Here is a 19,476-nt window from a genome sequence, read left to right on the forward strand (position 1 = left end):
TATTTTTCTCATTCTTTTATTTGTGCTTTTGAAAATTTTTTATGCATCAGAATGTGCTATTGGATTTACAAAATCCATTTTAGTTATTGTTTTGCCTCTCTTAAGCTATTACAGGTTTTTTGAAGATTATGTTGATACAGCTCTCAGTTGACTTTTTTAGCTTATTGTAACATTTTCACTTTTTTTTCTGTTACGTATAGTTCTGTTTTATTTTATGAACGTTTTGCAGTATTTGTACTTAAAGGATATTTGTGTTTCCCTAAACCCCATGTTTTGCAAAACCATATGTTGTTACAGAGAAAATCACAAAATTACAGAAAAGTAAGAAGTACAAAACAAAGAACTTTTTTCTTTTTTAAACCATAAGAGAGCAATTGCTCTTGATGTTCTGTCATCCTTCAAAATAGTATTGTGATATTCTTCAAACCAAGGACATTCTACTATTAATAGCAAATTAAATATGTAAACCAGAAAATAAGCACTGAAATGTTTTCATCACCTAATTGTCCCCATTCAAGATTCACCAGTTACTCCAGTAACATTCGTTAGCAGAGAGATTGGAAAACTTTTCCTATTAAAGACTAGATAGCAAATGTATTAGGCTTTGTGGGATAAGGGGCAAAATCAAGGACGCTGTGTAGGTACTTACATGAAAAGGGAAGCAAATTTCCACAGAAATGTTTATTAGCAAAATTCAAACTATAAGAATGATAAATATAGTGCAGTTTTTATGATATGGGTCTACTAATGAGAATCACAGGATTTTTTTAGGGCATTATACTATTTTGTTCTGTTGGGGTTCAAAGTTGGTGTTCCATATCATCAAATCAGTTGCAGATATTCATTTGTTATTGCTTATCTCTAAAATATAAATTTTATATTTTAATCTTTGACATGGTTTTTCCACAAACAGGTACTCCTGGTCATTGTTCCTTGAGAATTTGTAAAAGGCATTCATAGAATTTCCTTTATTCTTCTCTTAATGTTTGATTTTTATCATGTCATTACATTGAAGTTTAATCACTTTGAAATTTAGGCTAGGTAGGAAGCTCTTCAATTTCGCAGTTAACTGTGTTTTGAAATACGGAGATTTCCTTTGCACTTACATCACAATTTGGAAAGTGCTATGGGAACTGTAGTTTGAGTTTGGAAAATATATCTGCTGTAAATTTAAGTCATCTCTACCTTCCTTATAGTACCTGATACAGCGTAAATGCTATATGAACAGTTGTTGTACTGTTTTGTTTAGTGAATAATGTCAAGAAAGGTCTGTGCTTGTTCAGTACAGATTGTAGGCCTAACCACATAGTACGTACAATAGCATAACGTTTCTTTAAACACAGATTGCTTTCTTTCAGTGACCTGAAAGAAAAATAATTGAATAACATAGAATATTTAAAACACAAGTACGTACAGAAAATTTAATTATCAATGAGAGAAAATATAAACTCACCCCCCCACCCCCACACACACACTGTGTTGACATTCACCAAAATAGTGGGTTTTTTCTCTTTTAACCCTTATGTGATGATCACAGTGTTGACGACAATTACTGTTCGGTTGCCTACAGTGCTGATGTTGTGTTCCACACAACATCACTGAGATGTGTGGCACTATTGCTAAGCTGTGAAACACCAGGGTAACTCAAACCTCTGATAGTATGTTAAAGAGATCATCTACGTTGGGAGAACTGGGTTCAGATTGTAGACTCTGACACTTGGGAGGAGATCAGTAATACTAATGTCAGAGACTTCCCTGGTGGCACAGTGGTTAAGAATCCACCTGCCAGTGCAGGGGACACAGGTTCGAGCCCTGGTCCAGGAAGGTCCCACATGCCACAGAAGCAGCTAAGCCCATGCACCACAACTACTGAAGCCCATGCACCTGGAGCCTGTGCTCTGCAACAGGAGAAGCCACCATAATGAGAAGCCTGCGCACTGCAACCAAGAGTAGCCCCCACTCGCTGTAGCTGGAGAAAGCCCATGCGCTCAGCAACGAAGACCCAACACAGCCATAAATAAATAAGTAATTTAAAAAAAATTACCAGTGTCAGGATCAGTGGAGGTTCAGTCAGGAACATCATTTCCACATGAAGCGGAGAGATTAGATTAGGATTGACTGGGAGCATTGCCAGTTAGGAGGACCTTGAATGGCACATTCTTCTCATCGACATATTTCTTCACTTCAAGAATGAAACACTCATGGAGCCATCCCAAGGATGAGATAGCTTGGCATTCTTATGGATGTGGGTACTATTGGACACATTTTTCCAGAGCAAGCTTTTTTCATCACAATGGAAGACTTGCTCTGATGTAGCCGTTTGCTTCCATGAATTTCTTGAGCCCCTTTGGAAATGTTGATGCTGCCTCAGCATCAGCCAGTGCCGGTTATCCCATGATCTCTAAGTTCTTGAGGCTGTAGTGCTTTATATATAGCTATCCTGCTGTCCCTTACTAGCCTTAAAGTCTTTCCTCTTGTTCTCCTGAAACCCCTCACAGCACTGCTCATGGAGACTAAATGCTTTTTCGGTCATAATTTCACCATGAATAGGATATGTTCTCTAACATGTCCTTTAGCCACACGCTTAATGTTTTCCCAGTCATTGCAAACAGATAATCATGAAACAAGACTATTTTAGCCATTGTAGGGGCAGCACAAACACACAAGTTTCAGCTTTTTGTTTTATTGTGTGAATGCTCAACTTGCTTTTAACTTTATAGCCTTTAAGTCAAAGGAACAAAGATTTTGATTTTCTTGTTTACAGATGGCACTTTATACTCCTTAGCCTCTGACAGATTGCTTTGACCAGTTAATTACATTTAGAGCCATTTTTTCAGAGAAACAGTACACACACAAGCAAACAAAGAAGATGTGAGCAGTGCCCAGTGAGTGCAGGAGATAGATTCAGGGCCTGTGAAGTGCTGGGAGGCTATAGCAGAGTATACTTAAACATCGCTTAATTCGATTGGTTTCAGTGTAGTATATGGTGCATGGTCAATTCAGGTTTTGCTTTTTGGAACCTTCTAGGTTGTGTTTTGTTTTGATTTTTCAGTATTTTTGATTCACATTGGTGGAACGCTTGGATGCTAGATCTGCAGATGTCGAGGGCTGGCCACTTGTGAATCAAACAGTGTTAGTTGGCATCTTAATAACTTTACTGCAGTATTTTCAACACTTTTCCCTTGTGATTGTATGTTGAATTCATTAAGAAGCATCAAGTCTGCAGCAAAATCTAAACTCCTAAACCATTCCAGTGTTTGAGAATATTTCTACTTGTATAAAAAAATTTTTATTCTTAAACCTGAGCTTTTAAAAATCACAACAAAACATTACTATTTTGCTAAAACATTGAACTGCTATGTGGTAGGGCAAGTCAGAATACCCTGATTCTGTTTCCAACAAAACTTTATAAACTAAATATTAAGTCCATGAAAGTAAATGAAGTTGCCTATTGACACTGCTGGTTAATAACATATTGATAGATTTGAATGTTTTCCACACACTACTTGCTGATGAATAATCCAGTGAACGAATGACCATAGGTTTTAAACATCTTACATTTTCACAAGCTTTGTGAGTCTTTCTTCCTAAGACTTTTTCTCTTCCACATACACAATTACCATGATAATTTTATCAGATTTTACTGTTTGTATTTAATTAGTGTTTTCTCAGCTTATTTGAGAATATTTTCATACGTAATTGTTTAATGCAGACTATCTAATTAGAGGCCAGTTCTTTAATCACTGCAAACTTGACATTGCCTTATTCTGAACAGATACTGAGCAGCATCAATATCTGTCACCTCCCCCAAAAAAATCACTCAAAGTCATTTGCCTTGTTTTTCTTTTTCTTTTCTTTTCTTTTCTTTTCTTTTATTTATTTATTTTTTTGCGGGACGCAGGCCTCTCACTGTTGTGGCCTCTCCCGTTGCGGAGCACAGGCTCTGGACAAGCAGGCTCAGCAACCAGGGCTCACGGGCCCAGCCGCTCTGCGGCATGTGGGTTCTTCCTGGACCGGGGCACGAACCCGTGTCCCCTGCATCGGCAGGCGGACTCTCAACCACTGCACCACCAGGGAAGCCCTCTTTTTTTTAAATTTAATTTTATTTTTTTATGAAGCAGGTTCTTATTAGTCATCCATTTTATACACATCAGTGTATCCAGTCAATCCCAGTTTCCCAATTCATCACACCACCACCACCACCACCACCCCCTGCCGCTTTTCCCCCTTGGTGTCCATACGTTACTTCTCTACATCTGTGTCTCTGTTTCTGCCCTGCAAACCAGTTCATCTGTACCATTTTTCTAGGCTCCACATATATGTGTTAATATATGATATTTGTTTTTCTCTTTCTGACTTACTTCACTCTGTATGACAGTCTCTGGATCCATCCACGTCTTTACAAATGACCCAGTCTCGTTCCTTTTTATGGCTGAGTAATATTCTGTTGTATATATGTACCTCATTTTCTTTATCCATTCGTCTGTCGATGGGCATATAGGTTGCTTCCATGTCCTGGCTATTGTAAATAGTGCTACAATGAACATTGGGGTGCATGTGTCTTTTTGAATTATGGTTTTCTCTGGGTATATGCCCAGTAGTGGGATTGCTGGATCATATGGTAGCTCTGTTTTTAGTTTTTTAAGGAACCTCCATACTGTTTTCTATAGTGGCTGTACCAATTTACATTCCCACCGACAGTGCAAGAGGGTTCCCTTTTCTCCATGCCCTTTTGAGGATTTGTTTGTAGATTTTCTGATGATGCCCATTCTAACTGGTGTGAAGTGATACTTCACTATAGTTTTGATTTGCATTTCTCTAATAATTAGTAATGTTGAGCAGCTTTTCATGTGCTTCTTGGCCATCTTTGGAAAAATGTCTATTTAGATCTTCTGCCCATTTTTTCATCGGGTTGTTTGTTTTTTTAATATTGAGCTGTTTATATATTTTGGAGATTAATCCTTTGTCCATTGATTCATTTGCAAATATTTTCTCCCATTCTGAGGGTTGTCTTTTGGTCTTGTTTATGGTTTTCTTTGCGGTGCAAAAGCTTTTAAATTTCATTAAGTTCCATTTGTTTATTTTTGGTTTTATTTCTATTACTCTAGGAGGTGAATCAAAAAAAATTTTGCTGTGATTTATGTCGAAGAGTGTTCTTTCTATAGTTTCCTCTAAGAGTTTTATAGTGTCCAGTCTTACATTTAGGTCTTGAATCCATTTTGAGTTTATTTTTGTGTATGGTGTTAGGGAGTGTTGTAATTTCATTCTTTTACATGTAGCTGTCCAGTTTTCCCAGCACCACTTATTGAAGAGGCTGTCTTTTCTGCATTGTATATCCTTGCCTCCTTTGTCATAGATTAGTTGACCAGAGGTGTGTGGGTTTATCTCTGGGCTTTCTATCTTGTTCCATTGATCTATGTTTCTGGTTTTGTGCCAGTACCATATTGTCTTGATGACTGTAGCTTTGTAGTATAGTCTGAAGTCAGGGAGTCTGACTCCTCCAGCTCCGTTTATTTTCCCTCAAGATTGCTTTGGCTATTCGGAGTCTTTTATGTCTCCATACAAATTTTAAGATTTTTTTTGTTTTAGTTCTGTAAAAAATGTCATTGGTAATTTGATACGGATTGCACTGAATCTATAGATTGCTTTGGGTAGTATAGTCATTTTCACAATATTGATTCTGCCAATCCAAGAACATGGTATATCTCTCCATCTGTTTGTGTTATCTTTGATTTCTTTCATCAGTGACTTTTAGTTTTCTGCATACAGGTCTTTTACCTCCTTAGGTAGGTTTATTCCTAGGTATTTTATTCTTTTTGTTGCAGTGCTGAATAGGATTGTTTCCTTAATTTCTCTTTCAGATTTTTCATCATTAGTGTATAGGAATGCAAGAGATTCCTGTACATTAATTCTGTATCGTGCTACTTTACCAAATTCATTGATTATCTCTAGTAGTTTTCTGGTAGCATCTTTAGGATTCTCTATGTATACTATTATGTCATCTGCAAACAGTGACAGTTTTACTTCTTCTTTTCCAATTTGTATTCTTTTTATTTCTTTATCTTCTCTGACTGCTGTGGCTAGGACTTCCAAAACTATGTTGAATAATAGTGGTGAGAGTGGACATCCTTGTCTTGTTCCTGATCATTGAGGAAAAGCTTTCAGTTTTTCACCATTGGGAATGATGTTTGCTGTGGGTTTGTCGTATATGGCCTTTATTATGTTGAGATAGGTTCCCTCTGTGCCCACTTTCTGGAGAGTTTTTATCATAAGTGGGTGTTCAATTTTGTCAAAAGCCTTTTCTGCATCTGTTGAGATGATCATATGGTTTTAATTCTTCAGTTTGTGAATATGGTGTATCACATTGATTTGTGTAAATTGAAGAATCCTTGCATCCCTGGGCTAAACCCCTCTTGATCATGGTATATGATCCTTTTAATGTGTTGGTGGATTCTGTTTGCTGGTATTTTGCTGAGAGTTTTTGCATCTGTATTCATCAGTGATATTGGTCTGTAATTTTCTTTTTTTGTAGTATCTTTGTCTGGTTTTGGTATAAGGGTGATAGTGGCCTCATAGAATGAGTTTGGGAGTGTTGCTTCCTCTGCAGTTTTTTGGAAGAGTTTGAGAAGAATGGGTGTTAGCTGTTCTCTAAATGTTTGATAGAATTCACCGGTGAAACCATCTGGTCCTGGACTTTTGTTTGTTGTGAGATTTTTAATCAGAGTTTCAATTTCATTACTTGTTATTGGTGTGTTCATATTTTCTGTGTCTTCCTGGTTCAGTCTTGGAAGGTTATACCTTTCGAAGAATTTGTCCATTTCCTCCAGGTTGTCCATTTTGTTGGCATAGAGTTGCTTGTAGTGGTTTCTTAGGATGCTTTGTATTTCCATGGCATCTGTTGTAACTTCTCCTTTTTCATTTCTAATTTTATGGATTTGAGTCTTCTCTTTTTCTTGATGAGTCTGGTTAATCATTTATCAATTTTATTTATCTTCTCAAGCAGCTTTTAGTTTTATTGATCCTTGCTATTCTTTTCTTTGTTTCTATTTCATTTATTTCTGCTCTGATCTTTATGTTTCTTTCCTTCTGCTAACTTTGGACTTCGTTTGTTCTTCTTTCTCTGGTTCCTTTAGGTGTAAGGTTAGATTGTTTATTGGAGATTTTTCTTGTTTCTTGAGGTAGGCTTGTATAGCTATAAATTTGCCTCTTAGAACTGCTTTTGCTACATCCCATAGGTTTTGTATCGTCGTGTTTTCATTGTCTGTAGGTATTTTTTAATTTCCTCTTTGATTTCTTCAGTGATCCTTTGGTTTTTTAGTAACATAATTGTTTAGCCTCCATGTGTTTGTGTTTTTTACATTTTTATCCTTGTAATTGATTTCTAATCTCATAGCTTTGTGATCAGAAAAGATGCTTGATATGATTTCTTAAATTTAAGTCCATTGGTGTAAGTGAGGTGTTAAAGTCCCCCACTATTATTGTGTTAGTGTCAATTTCCTCTTTTATAGCTGTTAGCAGTTGCCTTATGTATTGAGGGGCTCCTGTTGGGTGCATATATATTTATAATTGTTATATCTTCTTCTTGTATTGATCCCTTGATCATTATGTAGTGTCCTTCCTTGTCTCTTATAACATTCTTTATTTTATAGTCTAGTTTATCTGATAAGAGTATTGCTACTCCAGGTTTATATTGATTTCCATTTGCATGGAATAGCTTTTTCCATCCCCTCACTTTCAGTCTGTATGTGTCCCCAGGTCTGAAGCAGGTCTTTTGTAGACAGCATATGTATGGGTCTTGTTTTTTATCCATTCAGCAAGCCTGTGTATTTTGGTTGGAGTATTTAATCCATTCACGTTTAAGGTAATTATCTATATGTATGTTCCTATTACCATTTTCTTAATTGTTTTGGGTTTGTTTTTGTAGGTCCTTTTCTTCTCTTGTGTTTACCACTTAGAGAAGTTCCTTTGGCATTTGTTGTAGAGCCGGTGGTGCTGAATTCTCTTAGCTTTTGCTTGTCTGTAAAGCTTTTGATTTCTCCATCAAATCTGAATGAGATCCTTGCTGGGGTAGAGTCATCTTGGTTGTAGGTTCTTCCCTTGCATCACTTTAAGTATATGATGGCACTCCCTTCTGGCTTGTAGAGTTTCTGCTGAGAAATCAGCTGTTAACCTTATGGGAGTTCCCTTGTATATTATTTGTCATTTTTCCCTTGCTGCTTTCAGCAATTTTTCTTTGTCTTTAATTTTTACCAATTTGATTACTGTGTGTCTTGGCATGTTTCTCCTTGGGTTTATCCTGTATGGGACTCTCTGCGCTTCCTGGGCTTGGGTTGCTCTTTACTTTCCCGTGTTAGGGAAGTTTTCAACTATAATCTCTTCACCTATTTTCTCTGGTCCTTTCTCTCTCTTCTCCTTCTGGGATCCTATGATGTGAATGTTGTTGTGTTTAATGTTGTCCCAGAGGTCTCTTAGGCTGTGTTCATTTCTTTTCATTCTTTTTTCTTTATTCTGTTCTGCAGCAGTGAATTCCACCATTCTGTCTTCAAGCTCACTTATCCGTTCTTCTGCCTCAGTTATTCTGCTATTGATTTGTTCAGTTCTTTAATCACTGAAAACTTGACATTGCCTTATCCTGAACAAATACTGAGCAGCATCATTAATATCTATCAGTTCACCATGGGTGCCTCCAAAAAATCACTGAGTCATTTGCCTTGCTTTTATTTTTGTTTTCTTATCATGGTAAAATATATGGTACATTTTCTATTCCCACAGTAAGGTATAAGGGTTCCATTTTCTCCACGTTTTCACCAACATGTGAAGTCGTATCTTATCATGATTTTGAGTTGCATTTCCTTGATGACTGATGATGTGCTTACTACCAATTTGCCTATCTTTGGAGAAATGTCTGTTCAAGGCCTTTGCTTATTTTTCATTTGGGTTATTTGTATTATTGTTTTGTAAATGTTCTGGTGTATTCAGATACAAGTCCTTTATCAAATCACATAACTTAAACGTATTCTTCTGTGTGTTCTCTTTTCACTCTGTAAATAATGTCCTTTGTTACAGTCAAGTTTGTCTCTTTTTCTTAACACTTGTTCTTTTGGCATCATATATAAGAGATCATTACCTTATCTAAGGTCATGCAGATTTGCTGCTAAGTTTTCTTCTAAGAAGGAACTATCTTTTTAGTGTAATCTTTCACTGTGTGGGTTTTTTTTCTCTAAACTTCACACCTTTATATGACAAAACAAAATAAATAGCTTTTCTCATTTTAAGTATACATTAAGAATAATTGTTACTTTTGTCATTTTCTTTTTAAAGTGTACCTTCTTTTGAAGCTCAAAATTTTCAGTAAAGCTCAAATAGTTTATGTGTAATGTCATATGAGACAGATAATTGAGAACTTGGTGGGAGGAGCTTGTGTTTGTGTTTCAAGAACTAATTCCTTTTCAGTGTTGTGGTTTGTGGTTTTTTTTTTTTCTGTCTCCAGTGGATGAAGGAGAACCTGTTGATTTTAGGTCTCTGGATAAGAAACTGTTCCCTTCATATATTGGGTTGACGATTAAAGAGCCCTGGTTGATCATTAACCAGTCCAGGTCTGGTTATGTCTTGTAACATGTGAACTTATAGCTCAGCTTAATTGAATTTATAGATGATGTTTCATGTTTAATACTCTTCAGTATGTATGTGAAATATTAACAACGTATTGAATATTTTACTTTAGTCTTTGTCTATTTTCTTTGCAGATAGCACAACAATAGAAAAATTAAGAGCTGTTTGTTTGGACCAGGCAAAACTTGGAGAAAATAACCTTGGACCATCTCTTGATTCACTTTTCTTTGGTCCTTCTGCCTCCCGAGTGCTGTACCTAACAGAGGTTGGTATTTTCCTTTTCAAAAGTAGAATTTTTCATGATGTGGTGATATGATTGTGTATAATCTTTTGAAATAGTTAAGAATTTCTTAGCAATGATAAGGGAAATAGAAGTTATAAATTTATTTTTAACATCTTTAATACAGTTTCTGTCCCCCCACCCTTCTCTTTTCCAGGTAGTTTATGCCTTGTTAATGCCTGCTGGTGCACTTTTGGCAGATGATTCCTCTGACTTTCAACTTCACTTCTTGAAAAGTGGTGGCTTACCCCTTGTGCTGAGTATGCTAACAAGAAATAACTTCCTGCCTAATACAGATATGGAGACACGAAGGGGTGCTTACTTCAGTGGTCTTAAAATAGCCAAACTCTTGTTAACTGCTATAGGCTATGGCCATGTTCGAGCTGTAGCAGAGGCTTGTCAACCAGTTGTAGGTGGTGCAGATCCCATAACACCGGTAATACATTTTTTAAAATGTTTTGTGGTTAATATTTAATTTTTAAAGTTAGAGCCTTCAGTGAGAGCATGCAAGTTCAATTCACTCTATTAAGTTATATTTGTGTTGAAATATTAAAAAAAAAAATTTTTTTTTTTGGCTGCGCTGTGCTGCATGTGGGATCTTAGTTCCTTGACCAGGGTTTGAACCTGGGAGCCCTGCAGTGCAAGCACCAGAGTCTTAACCACTGCACTGCCAGGGAAGTCCCCAAATGTAAATGTGATATACTGATTACAGTAACCTCAGAGGATACTTCATTCCCCTTAAGTATCCCCCCCCCCTTTTTTTTTTTACTTTTCAGTTGTTTTAAGTCTCATAAAAACTTCACATGAATCTTTTGTTGGCTCATACCTGAAAGTTATATAAAGACAGTTGGTTATAGAAGAAAAGATGTATTTGGCATGTCACCCACGTCTCATCCCGCTGAGCAATGTAACTACTGCGACTGACAAAGACTCTCTGTTTATGCTGGTAGCATCCTTAAAGCACAGATGCTCACCAGATGCTCTCAAGATATGCTGAGATTTGATGCAAATGTTGAATGTGGCTTCCAATTCTCACTGAAATTGAGTTTATTTACATTACAAGTGATGGTTTTATTAAATTGCTGAAGATAAACTAGCTTAGGCATACAGATTTTTTTTTCATCAGAAATGGGTTAGTTCTTAAGGCAATTTAAATAATTACTAGATATTTGATGTTAGAGTTAATTAATTATCTTAGGTGGGAGAGTAGTATTGTGGATATTGTTTAAAAGAAGAGTCATTAGGAATTCCCTGGTGGTCCAGTGGTCAGGACTCAGCACTTTCACTGCCAGGATGCAGGTTCAGTCCCTGGTCAGGGAACTAAGATTCTTCAAGCCACTGGGGCTGCCAAAAAGAATAATAATAAATAAAAAAATAAAAATTAGCATAAATTAAAAAAAATAAGAGTTACGCTAAGTCATTTCTAATAAAATAGAATGTCTGGGATTTTCTCCAGAATAATTCTGGGTGAGGTAGGCAGAGTTAGTGAGTTGGGGATTCAGTGAAACAAGTTTAGCCTTTTGTTTACAATTATTGAAGCTAGATAATGGGTACTTAAAGGTTATTTATAGTCTCTATGTTTTTATATAATTTTGAAAATTTGATTTGAAAAGTTAAAATTTATGCAAGCACTTTTAGAGAAGAAATTTATAGTGCTCTGTCCTCACTGTAAGTTTGATTGCTTTGTATTGTGGTTTATGTGCATATTTACATAAAAACAGATAGGTTCTGATCATGATCGTTTCCATAGTGGCTTAATGAAGTAACAAAGCAATTTTACGTATCTTCTTGTTCTTTTCCCTAAGACTTACTATTTAGAAAATGCCATAAGGATACAAAGATACATAATAGGGTCTAATTGCAAGCTGCCCACATTCTAGTAAGGAGTTAAGTGAAAAATTAGCATTTAAAATACATTTATTATAGAACCACATATAATATTTAGAATAGGGTTACAAGTTGATAAATACAGTAACTAGTAAAGAAAATTAATTCTGGGTGTTTTTCCTCATGGATTTAAGAATTTATACTCTTAAGTAAAACTTTATCATTTCCACATTTATACTTTTATTATTACTTCTTTAACTTAATTCCTTTTCCATGAAGTTTTAGACCTTTTTTTTTTTTTTTTTTGGTGGTACACGGGCTTCTCACTGTTGTGGCCTCTCCCGTTGCGGAGCACAGGCTCCGGATGCACAGGCTCAGCAGCCATGGCTCACGGGCCCAGCCACTCCGCGGCATGTGGGATCGTCCCGGACCAGGGCACGAACCCATGTCCCCTGCATCGACAGGCGGACTCTCAACCACTGCACCACCAGGGAAGCCCAGACCTTGTTTTTTTTTTTAATAGAAAATGTTTAGTTCTGCCAATACAGTAAGTGAAAGGAAAGTTATTTTTACCTTGTATACCATACTTAATCCTCATCCCAGTTTACTGAATTGAATTGGAAATTAACATATCAGTGGTGTTCTTAACAAGAAGAATTTCAGTGTAAAAGTGCCCTAAGCTTTTGATTTAAAAAATAAACCCTAAATAATTAGTAAAAGTGAATTAACTGTTTGAAAACATGTTTTTAGTCTTTGCACAGATAATCTATCATGCATCTATTATATACCATATATTGCTTAAGGTGAAAATGTTAACAAAAGCATACATGATTCTTATGTGTTCAGGCTAGTTCATTGGAAATTAGTAATCATGTAAATATATTGAGTTCCTTTATGTTAATTATTATACTTTATCTTATTTAATCATTAATATAAATATATTTGGTCAGTCACTTTTATTTCTTCCTATTTTTTAAGTGAAAATTTAAGATCTAAAGAGGTGAAATAACTTGACCCAAATAGTAAAAAGGACCTGAGAGTTTTAACTCTGTGAAGATGCTACTGTACTTATTCTGAAACTGTACTTATACCACCTGTACTACATTCACTTTTTATTTGAAATCTCATGTAGTAGCACCTGGCAAATAGACCTTCAAATACTTTTGGAAGGATTTAAATAATTAATATGTACATAATAATAAATAACAAAAGATTAAACAAAAAGTTAAACTTGTCCCATTTGAAGTTAAGAGAGAAGAGCTGGAAGCCTTGTACCTAGTCAGTCTTCGTTGTCCACCTAGAGACTGTAGGAACACCTCTGCAAACTCTTAGAATTTTTTAAAACATCTATTTTTGAAAAGATTTTCTTACCAAAACTTGACTGTAAAAGAAAGGTATATACAGAGGATGGGGGAGACTTCAGCACATTTTTGGTGATGTGTGTTTAGAGCACAGTTAACAAAGTACTTATGAACAAAATATAAAAACCATTTTAAAGACTGAAAGGGAAGGAAGTGAGAGAAATAATTTTAGAGATTAGATGATAAGAAGTTGAAAGTCTGTTTATTTGGTACCCTCAGTTTTCTTAGTCATATCACAGCAGGCATGGTCATTTGCTGAGTAGGAAGCCTGGGAAAAGGATTTTTGCTAGAGACCTATAAAGTCTATAGACCTATAAAGGATTTTGCTAGAGACCTATAAAGACCTATAAAGTTCAGAGCTGTGTCATTATGTCATGCAAGTGAAAGTGAACATAGTTGTAGAAACAGTTGAATTCATGTGAAATTGGAGTTTGCAGAGGAGTATTGTCACTTTTTAAAAGGCAACTAACAGAGGCAGTCTACAGGTTGGCAATCTGAAATGCTTTTTTATGCTGAGCACCATATATTCTACAGTAGATAAGTAGAAGGATGACATCCTAAGAGAGTGATGGTGGATGAGGAGCAAATGGTTGGGTTTTTGCTATGTACAAATTTTTGAAATTTAATCATGTACAAGTTTTTTACTCCCAAGTAAAAAGGTTAACTTTTTTCAGATTAACCACATTACTCATGATCAAGCAGTGGTGCTACAAAATGCCCTTCAGAGCATTCCTAACCCATCATCTGAGTGCATGCTTAGAAATGTATCCATACGTCTTGCTCAACAAATATCTGATGAGGTTAGTATCATACTTTGAAAGTTCTGGGACCTTGGTTGGCTTATTTTTTATTACTCTTGACACAGTCTTTACTTACTCATGAATATCACAACCTGAGGTTGAATATTCTGAGAGTATCACTTTAGATTCTCTTATTTTAACTAAAATTTGCTAAAATTGTATTTACTATTACATATTAACATCAGTACTTCAGAAAGTACTTTTTAAAAACTTTTAAACAGGCCTTTTGAGCTGTAATATATATTGCATAAACTAGATCAAAATAAAACATATACTGCGTTTTGACATAATGTTTAAATTAATGATACAGTCAAGAAACAGAGTATTTCTGTCAGCCCCAAAAGTTTTCTCTTCCTTACTGCAGGCATCTACTGCTGCTTTTGTCACTGTAGAGTAGTAATCATTTTCTTAAATTTTACATAAATAAAATCATATTATAAACGAAATTAAAGACAAATACATGGAGTCTTCTGTAACGTAGAAGACAATATGGTAAAAGTGTAAGTTACCAAATTGATCTATAGAATCAAGGCAATGCCAGTAAAAATTCTATCCAGTTAAAAAAAAAATTGTATACTCCTTTGTGTCTGGATTATTTCAGTCTGCATGATTTTGAAATTTATCGGTGCTGTATTATATGTCAATACTTTATCCATTTTGAGCAATATTACACTTTATGGTCATCCTACATGTTCTGTTAATGAACACTTGTGTTATTCCTAGTTTTTTTACTATTTGGAATAGAGCCATTTTGAAAATTACCAGTAAGTCACAAGTGCCTCTTTGGCACATGTTTTCTTATTTCTGGGTAAACACATAGGAGTGGAATGGCTGGGTAATTTCGTTTCTGTGTTTGTAAAATTCTTATGAAATATGTTCAAGCCAGATTAGATCTTAACCTGAAGCCTACATTGTGGCTATAGCTGATAAGCATGATTTTGCTTCACCTGTGTGTGTGTGTGTGTGTGTGTGTGTGTGTGTGTGTGTGTATATATATATATATATATATATATATATTTTAGTTTATTTATTTTAATTAATTTCTTTTTGGCTGCATTGGGTCTTTGTTGCTGCACGCGGGCTTTCTCTAGCTGCGGTGAGTGAGGGTTACTCTTCATTACGGTGCCTGGGCTTCTCATTGTGGTGGCTTCTCTTGTTGTAGAGCACGGGCTCTAGGCACGCAGACTTCAGTAGTTGTGGCATGTGGGCTCAATAGGTGTAGCGCACAGGCTCTGGAGCACAGGCTCAGTAGTTGTAGCACGGGAGCTTAGTTGCTCTGCGGCATGTGGGATCTTCCTGGACCAGGGCTCAAACCCGTGTCCCCTGCATTAGCAGGCAGATTCTTAACCACTGTGCCACCAGGGAAGCCCTGTCTGTATATGTTGTATGACTTGACGTTAAGATCCAAAAAAACATGGGACCAAGGCTACTTTGTTTTTCTTTTATTAATTTATTTTTTAATTTTATTGAGGTATAGTTGGTTTACAATGTGTTAATTTCTGCTGTACAGCAAAGTGATTGTTTTACATATATATATATATATATATATATATATATATGTATATTCTTTGTCATTCTTTTCCATTATGGTTTATCACAGAATATTGAATATAGTTCCCTGTGATTGGTGTTTATCCATCCTATATATAATAGTTTGCATCTGCAGGACCAAGTCTTCTTCACATCTTAAAGATAGCATAGACTGTCATAGTTATTTTATTCTGTCAGCACTTTAATTACTCATTTTCTTTCAGGCTTCAAGATATATGCCTGATATTTGTGAAATTAGAGCTATACAAAAAATCATCTGGGCATCAGGATGTGGGACATTAGATCTAGTATTTAGCCCAAATGAAGAAATCACTAAAATTTATGAGATGGTAAGAGTTATTACAGAAGTGCATTCCTTTTGTGTACATGTTAATTATGTATATGACTAAATTTTTCATCTTGTCTGCCATCTTTAAAGACCAATCACTGTGTATCTAATGGTTTAAGATAAACTTCTGTAGTTAGGATGAGAATGTATAAAATTTTATTTTGAAAATAAACTACTTCAAGATCTCACTGTAAGGCAGTTTTTTTCTAAAACTTTTTTAATCTCTTATTGAGTTGAATATAGTTACGCCATAAAGAATTTGCTTTTCCCAGTTTTCTTTAATTATTATTCTTTCTTCAAGTTTGTGGAATTATGACGTCCAAGTACTTTACTTCCTTCTTTTATAGCACTCAAAAGCAGCAACGGTTTCTACCATTTAGGTGTTATCCCTGTTTCTCATTTGATTAAGCAAATTATTTGCAGAAATGAGACTTTGTTTAGCTCTTTGATTTTCTATTCTGTTTACTTGTCTTTGATAGTCATTTCTGTATATTTAAGAGAGGAAAGTGGTTAATGGAATTGTAGAGGTTCCTTTTTGGAATATTTGAATGACTATTCTGTTCTAGACATATATTATACTGATTTTATTTTTTTGATAAATTATAATTATAAATTATTAGCTACCAACTTGAATATATTTTAGGTTGGAAAAGTCTTCTATAACCTTCCTCAACATTTGTGTAAGCTAGTTGCTTTTTTAATAAAATGGCATTTTAGATACGCTGTACAAGAAAACTAATCAAAGAACCAAGTACAGTGCCAGAGTTATTCTTTAGAAAGGAATCATGATTAATGCAGAAGTACACCACTTACACCCAGAAGAACAAGGAAGTAATTCTTAGCTTTTACTGAGCATACTTCTTTAATCCTCTTTGGGATATATTCCAAAGGGTCTCAAAAGCTACAGGTGAAGAGACTGAAGACAAATGGTCTTTAGTGAGTATACATAAGTTTTAAATACTAACTTGAAGGTTTGTGACTTTGTCCTAACTGTATCACTGGTAATTTACTCCTCATCATAATTTTACAGACCACCAATACAAGCAATGGGCCAGACATGGAAGATGAACAGGTTTGCTGTGAAGCATTGGAAGTGATGACATTATGTTTTGCTCTAATTCCAACAGCCCTGGATGCACTTAGTAAAGAAAAGGACTGGCAGACATTTATCATTGACTTACTGTTGCACTGTCCCAGCAAGTAAGTGATTTTTTTTTATTGTTGTTTTGTGAGAAGTCTGACCGTATTCTTTTAGGCAGACATGAATTAATTTTGATCAAAGTTTATCTCAGAAGTCAAATAAGGAAACCTTTTTCTTGTCTACATTAGCACTTTGATATTTAGGAAACATGTATTTAATATTTTTCACTTAACCTAAATATGTTTTCATCTCTGGAAAATGCCCCTGTTGATTTTTAAATTTCTTTTACAGTTTTTTAATTGTGGTAAAGTGTATAGTTATTTGTAACAAAAAATCAGACATTTTAATGACTTTTAAGTGAACAGTTAAGGGACATTGAAAACATTTACACTGTTGGGCAGTCGTCACCACTATTTCCTAAATTTTTCATCATACCAAACACATTAAGTAGTAACTTACTCCCATTTCCAAACCTCTGTGCCACTGTTTACCTCTAATATATATCCTGTCTCTGTGAATTTGCCTATTGTCAGTACCTCATATAAGTGGAATTACACAGTGCTAGTCTTCTTGTGTTTCATTTAGCAAAATCTCAAGGTTCATACATGTAGCTTGTTGAAGGATTTCCTTCATTTTTAATGCTCTATAATATTTCACTTTATGTATGTATTATATTTTTGCTTATGCATTCATCTGTTGGTGGACACTTTGATTGTTTCTACTTCGGGCTATTGTGAGTAGTACTGCTATGACCATTGTTGTAAACACAGATACGTGTTTTAGTTCCCATTCTCAGTCTTTTTAGCATGTAATTTGGAGTGGATCTGTTAGGTCATGTAGAAATCCTGTGTTTAACTTCCTCAGGGTCCACCAAACTGAATTACACAGTGGCTTCACCATTTTATACACCCACAAGCAGTGTACAAAGATTTCAGTTTCTCCACATCCTCTTTCATACCTGCTATTTTCTGACATTTTAATAATAGCCACCCTAATGGGTGTGTGGTGGATCTCACAGTAGTTTTGATTTTCATTTTTCTTTATGGTTAGTGATGTTAAGCATCTCTTCATGTGCTTATGGTATATCCTCTGTGGAGAAATCTCTAGTTAGACATTTAAGTAAGTCCATTTTTCTTTGAATTTTAGAATAGGTTTCTGCATTTCTGTGATAAAAAGAATTTTGAAAGAAATTACATTAAATCTATAGATTGCTCTGAGTGGTATTAACATGTTAACAATGTTAAGTTTCAGTATGTGATGCAGGTTATCTTTCTATATTTAGGTCTTCTTTCATTTCTTTTGACACTATTGCACCTTCTTGGTTTTATTTAAAAGTATTCTTTCCGCTGCTATTCTAGGTGGAATTGTTTTCTTAATTTTCTATTTGGGTTGTTCGTTGCTAGTACCTAGAAATACACATGATTTTTGTGTTTGATTTTGTATTTTACAGTTTTGCTGGATTAAGCTTCTGAATGGATTTGTTAGGGTGTTCTCAATATCAGAGCCTGTCATTTGTAAAAAGAGGTAGTTTTACTTCTACCTTTGCAATTTGGATGTGTGTCATTTGCCTTTGCTTACTTACTCTGTTATGTTGAATAGAGATAGTGACAGCAAGCATCCTTTTCTCGTTCGTGGTACGGAGAGAAAACTTTCACTCTTTCATCTAATGTGATGTGAGCTGTCAAGTTTTTCATTGATGTCTTTACTCTCCTAAGAAAGTTCCTTTTTATTCTTAGCTTATTAAGTATTTTTATCATGAAAAAGTTGAAATTTGGGTGTTTTTTCTGAATCATTTGAGATGGTCATGTGGTTTTCCCCTTTTTTATATGTATGTGTTGTATTAACATAACTGATTTATATAATGAACCACTCTTCCATTCTTGGAATAAATCTCACTTGGTCATGTTGTATATATTTCTGTATTTAGTTGTCAATATTTTACTGAGAATTTTTAATTTATTTTATTGTGGTAAAAATATGTGACATCATACTGTTTGAAAGTTTACAGTTAATGTTAAAGTTATTTACATGGTTCTGCAATAGAGCTCTAACATTTTCATCTTTCAGAACTGAAACTCTGTTCCCACTACACACTAAATCTCCAATCTATCTTGCCACCACTACTCCCCCCTGCACCCTCCCTCTTGGGAAATGCCTTTCTACTTTATGTTTCTGTGATTTTGACTACTTTATTTATTTATTTTTTAACATCTTTATTGGAATATAACTGCTTTACAATGGTGTGTTAGTTTCTGCTTTATAACAAAGTGAATCAGTTATACATATTTTCCCATATCTCTTACCTCTTGTGTCTCCCTCTCTCTCACCCTCCCTATCCCACCCCTCTAGGTGGTCACAAACCACCTAGCTGATCTCCCTGTGCTATGTGGCTGCTTCCCACTAGCTATCTGTTTTACGTTTGGTAGTATATATATGTCCATGCCACTGTCTCACTTTGTCACAGCTTATCCTTCCCCCTCCCCATATTCTCAAGTCCATGCTCTAGTAGTTCGGTGTCTATTCCCATCTTGCCCCTAGATTCTTCCTGACCTTTTTTTTTTTCCCCCTTAGATTCC

General features: G+C 35.3%; 1 protein-coding gene across 4 annotated transcripts in view; it reads left to right on the forward strand.

Annotated features, from left to right (window-relative positions):
• LOC117310664 (ubiquitin carboxyl-terminal hydrolase 9X-like) overlaps positions 1-19,476 on the forward strand; it is a 145,557-nt gene that overhangs the window by 73,063 nt on the left and 53,018 nt on the right. For all 4 annotated transcript variants that reach the window (XM_033850373.2, XM_033850374.2, XM_033850371.2 and 1 more), the window contains exons 22-26: positions 9,747-9,877; positions 10,050-10,328; positions 13,755-13,880; positions 15,635-15,760; positions 16,790-16,959. In XM_033850373.2, coding sequence (XP_033706264.1) covers positions 9,747-9,877; positions 10,050-10,328; positions 13,755-13,880; positions 15,635-15,760; positions 16,790-16,959 — 832 coding nt within the window. The remainder of the gene's footprint in view (positions 1-9,746; positions 9,878-10,049; positions 10,329-13,754; positions 13,881-15,634; positions 15,761-16,789; positions 16,960-19,476) is intronic.

The sequence above is a fragment of the Tursiops truncatus genome (genome assembly GCF_011762595.2).
Source record: "Tursiops truncatus isolate mTurTru1 chromosome Y unlocalized genomic scaffold, mTurTru1.mat.Y SUPER_Y_unloc_2, whole genome shotgun sequence".
NCBI classification, from domain to species: domain Eukaryota; kingdom Metazoa; phylum Chordata; class Mammalia; order Artiodactyla; family Delphinidae; genus Tursiops; species Tursiops truncatus.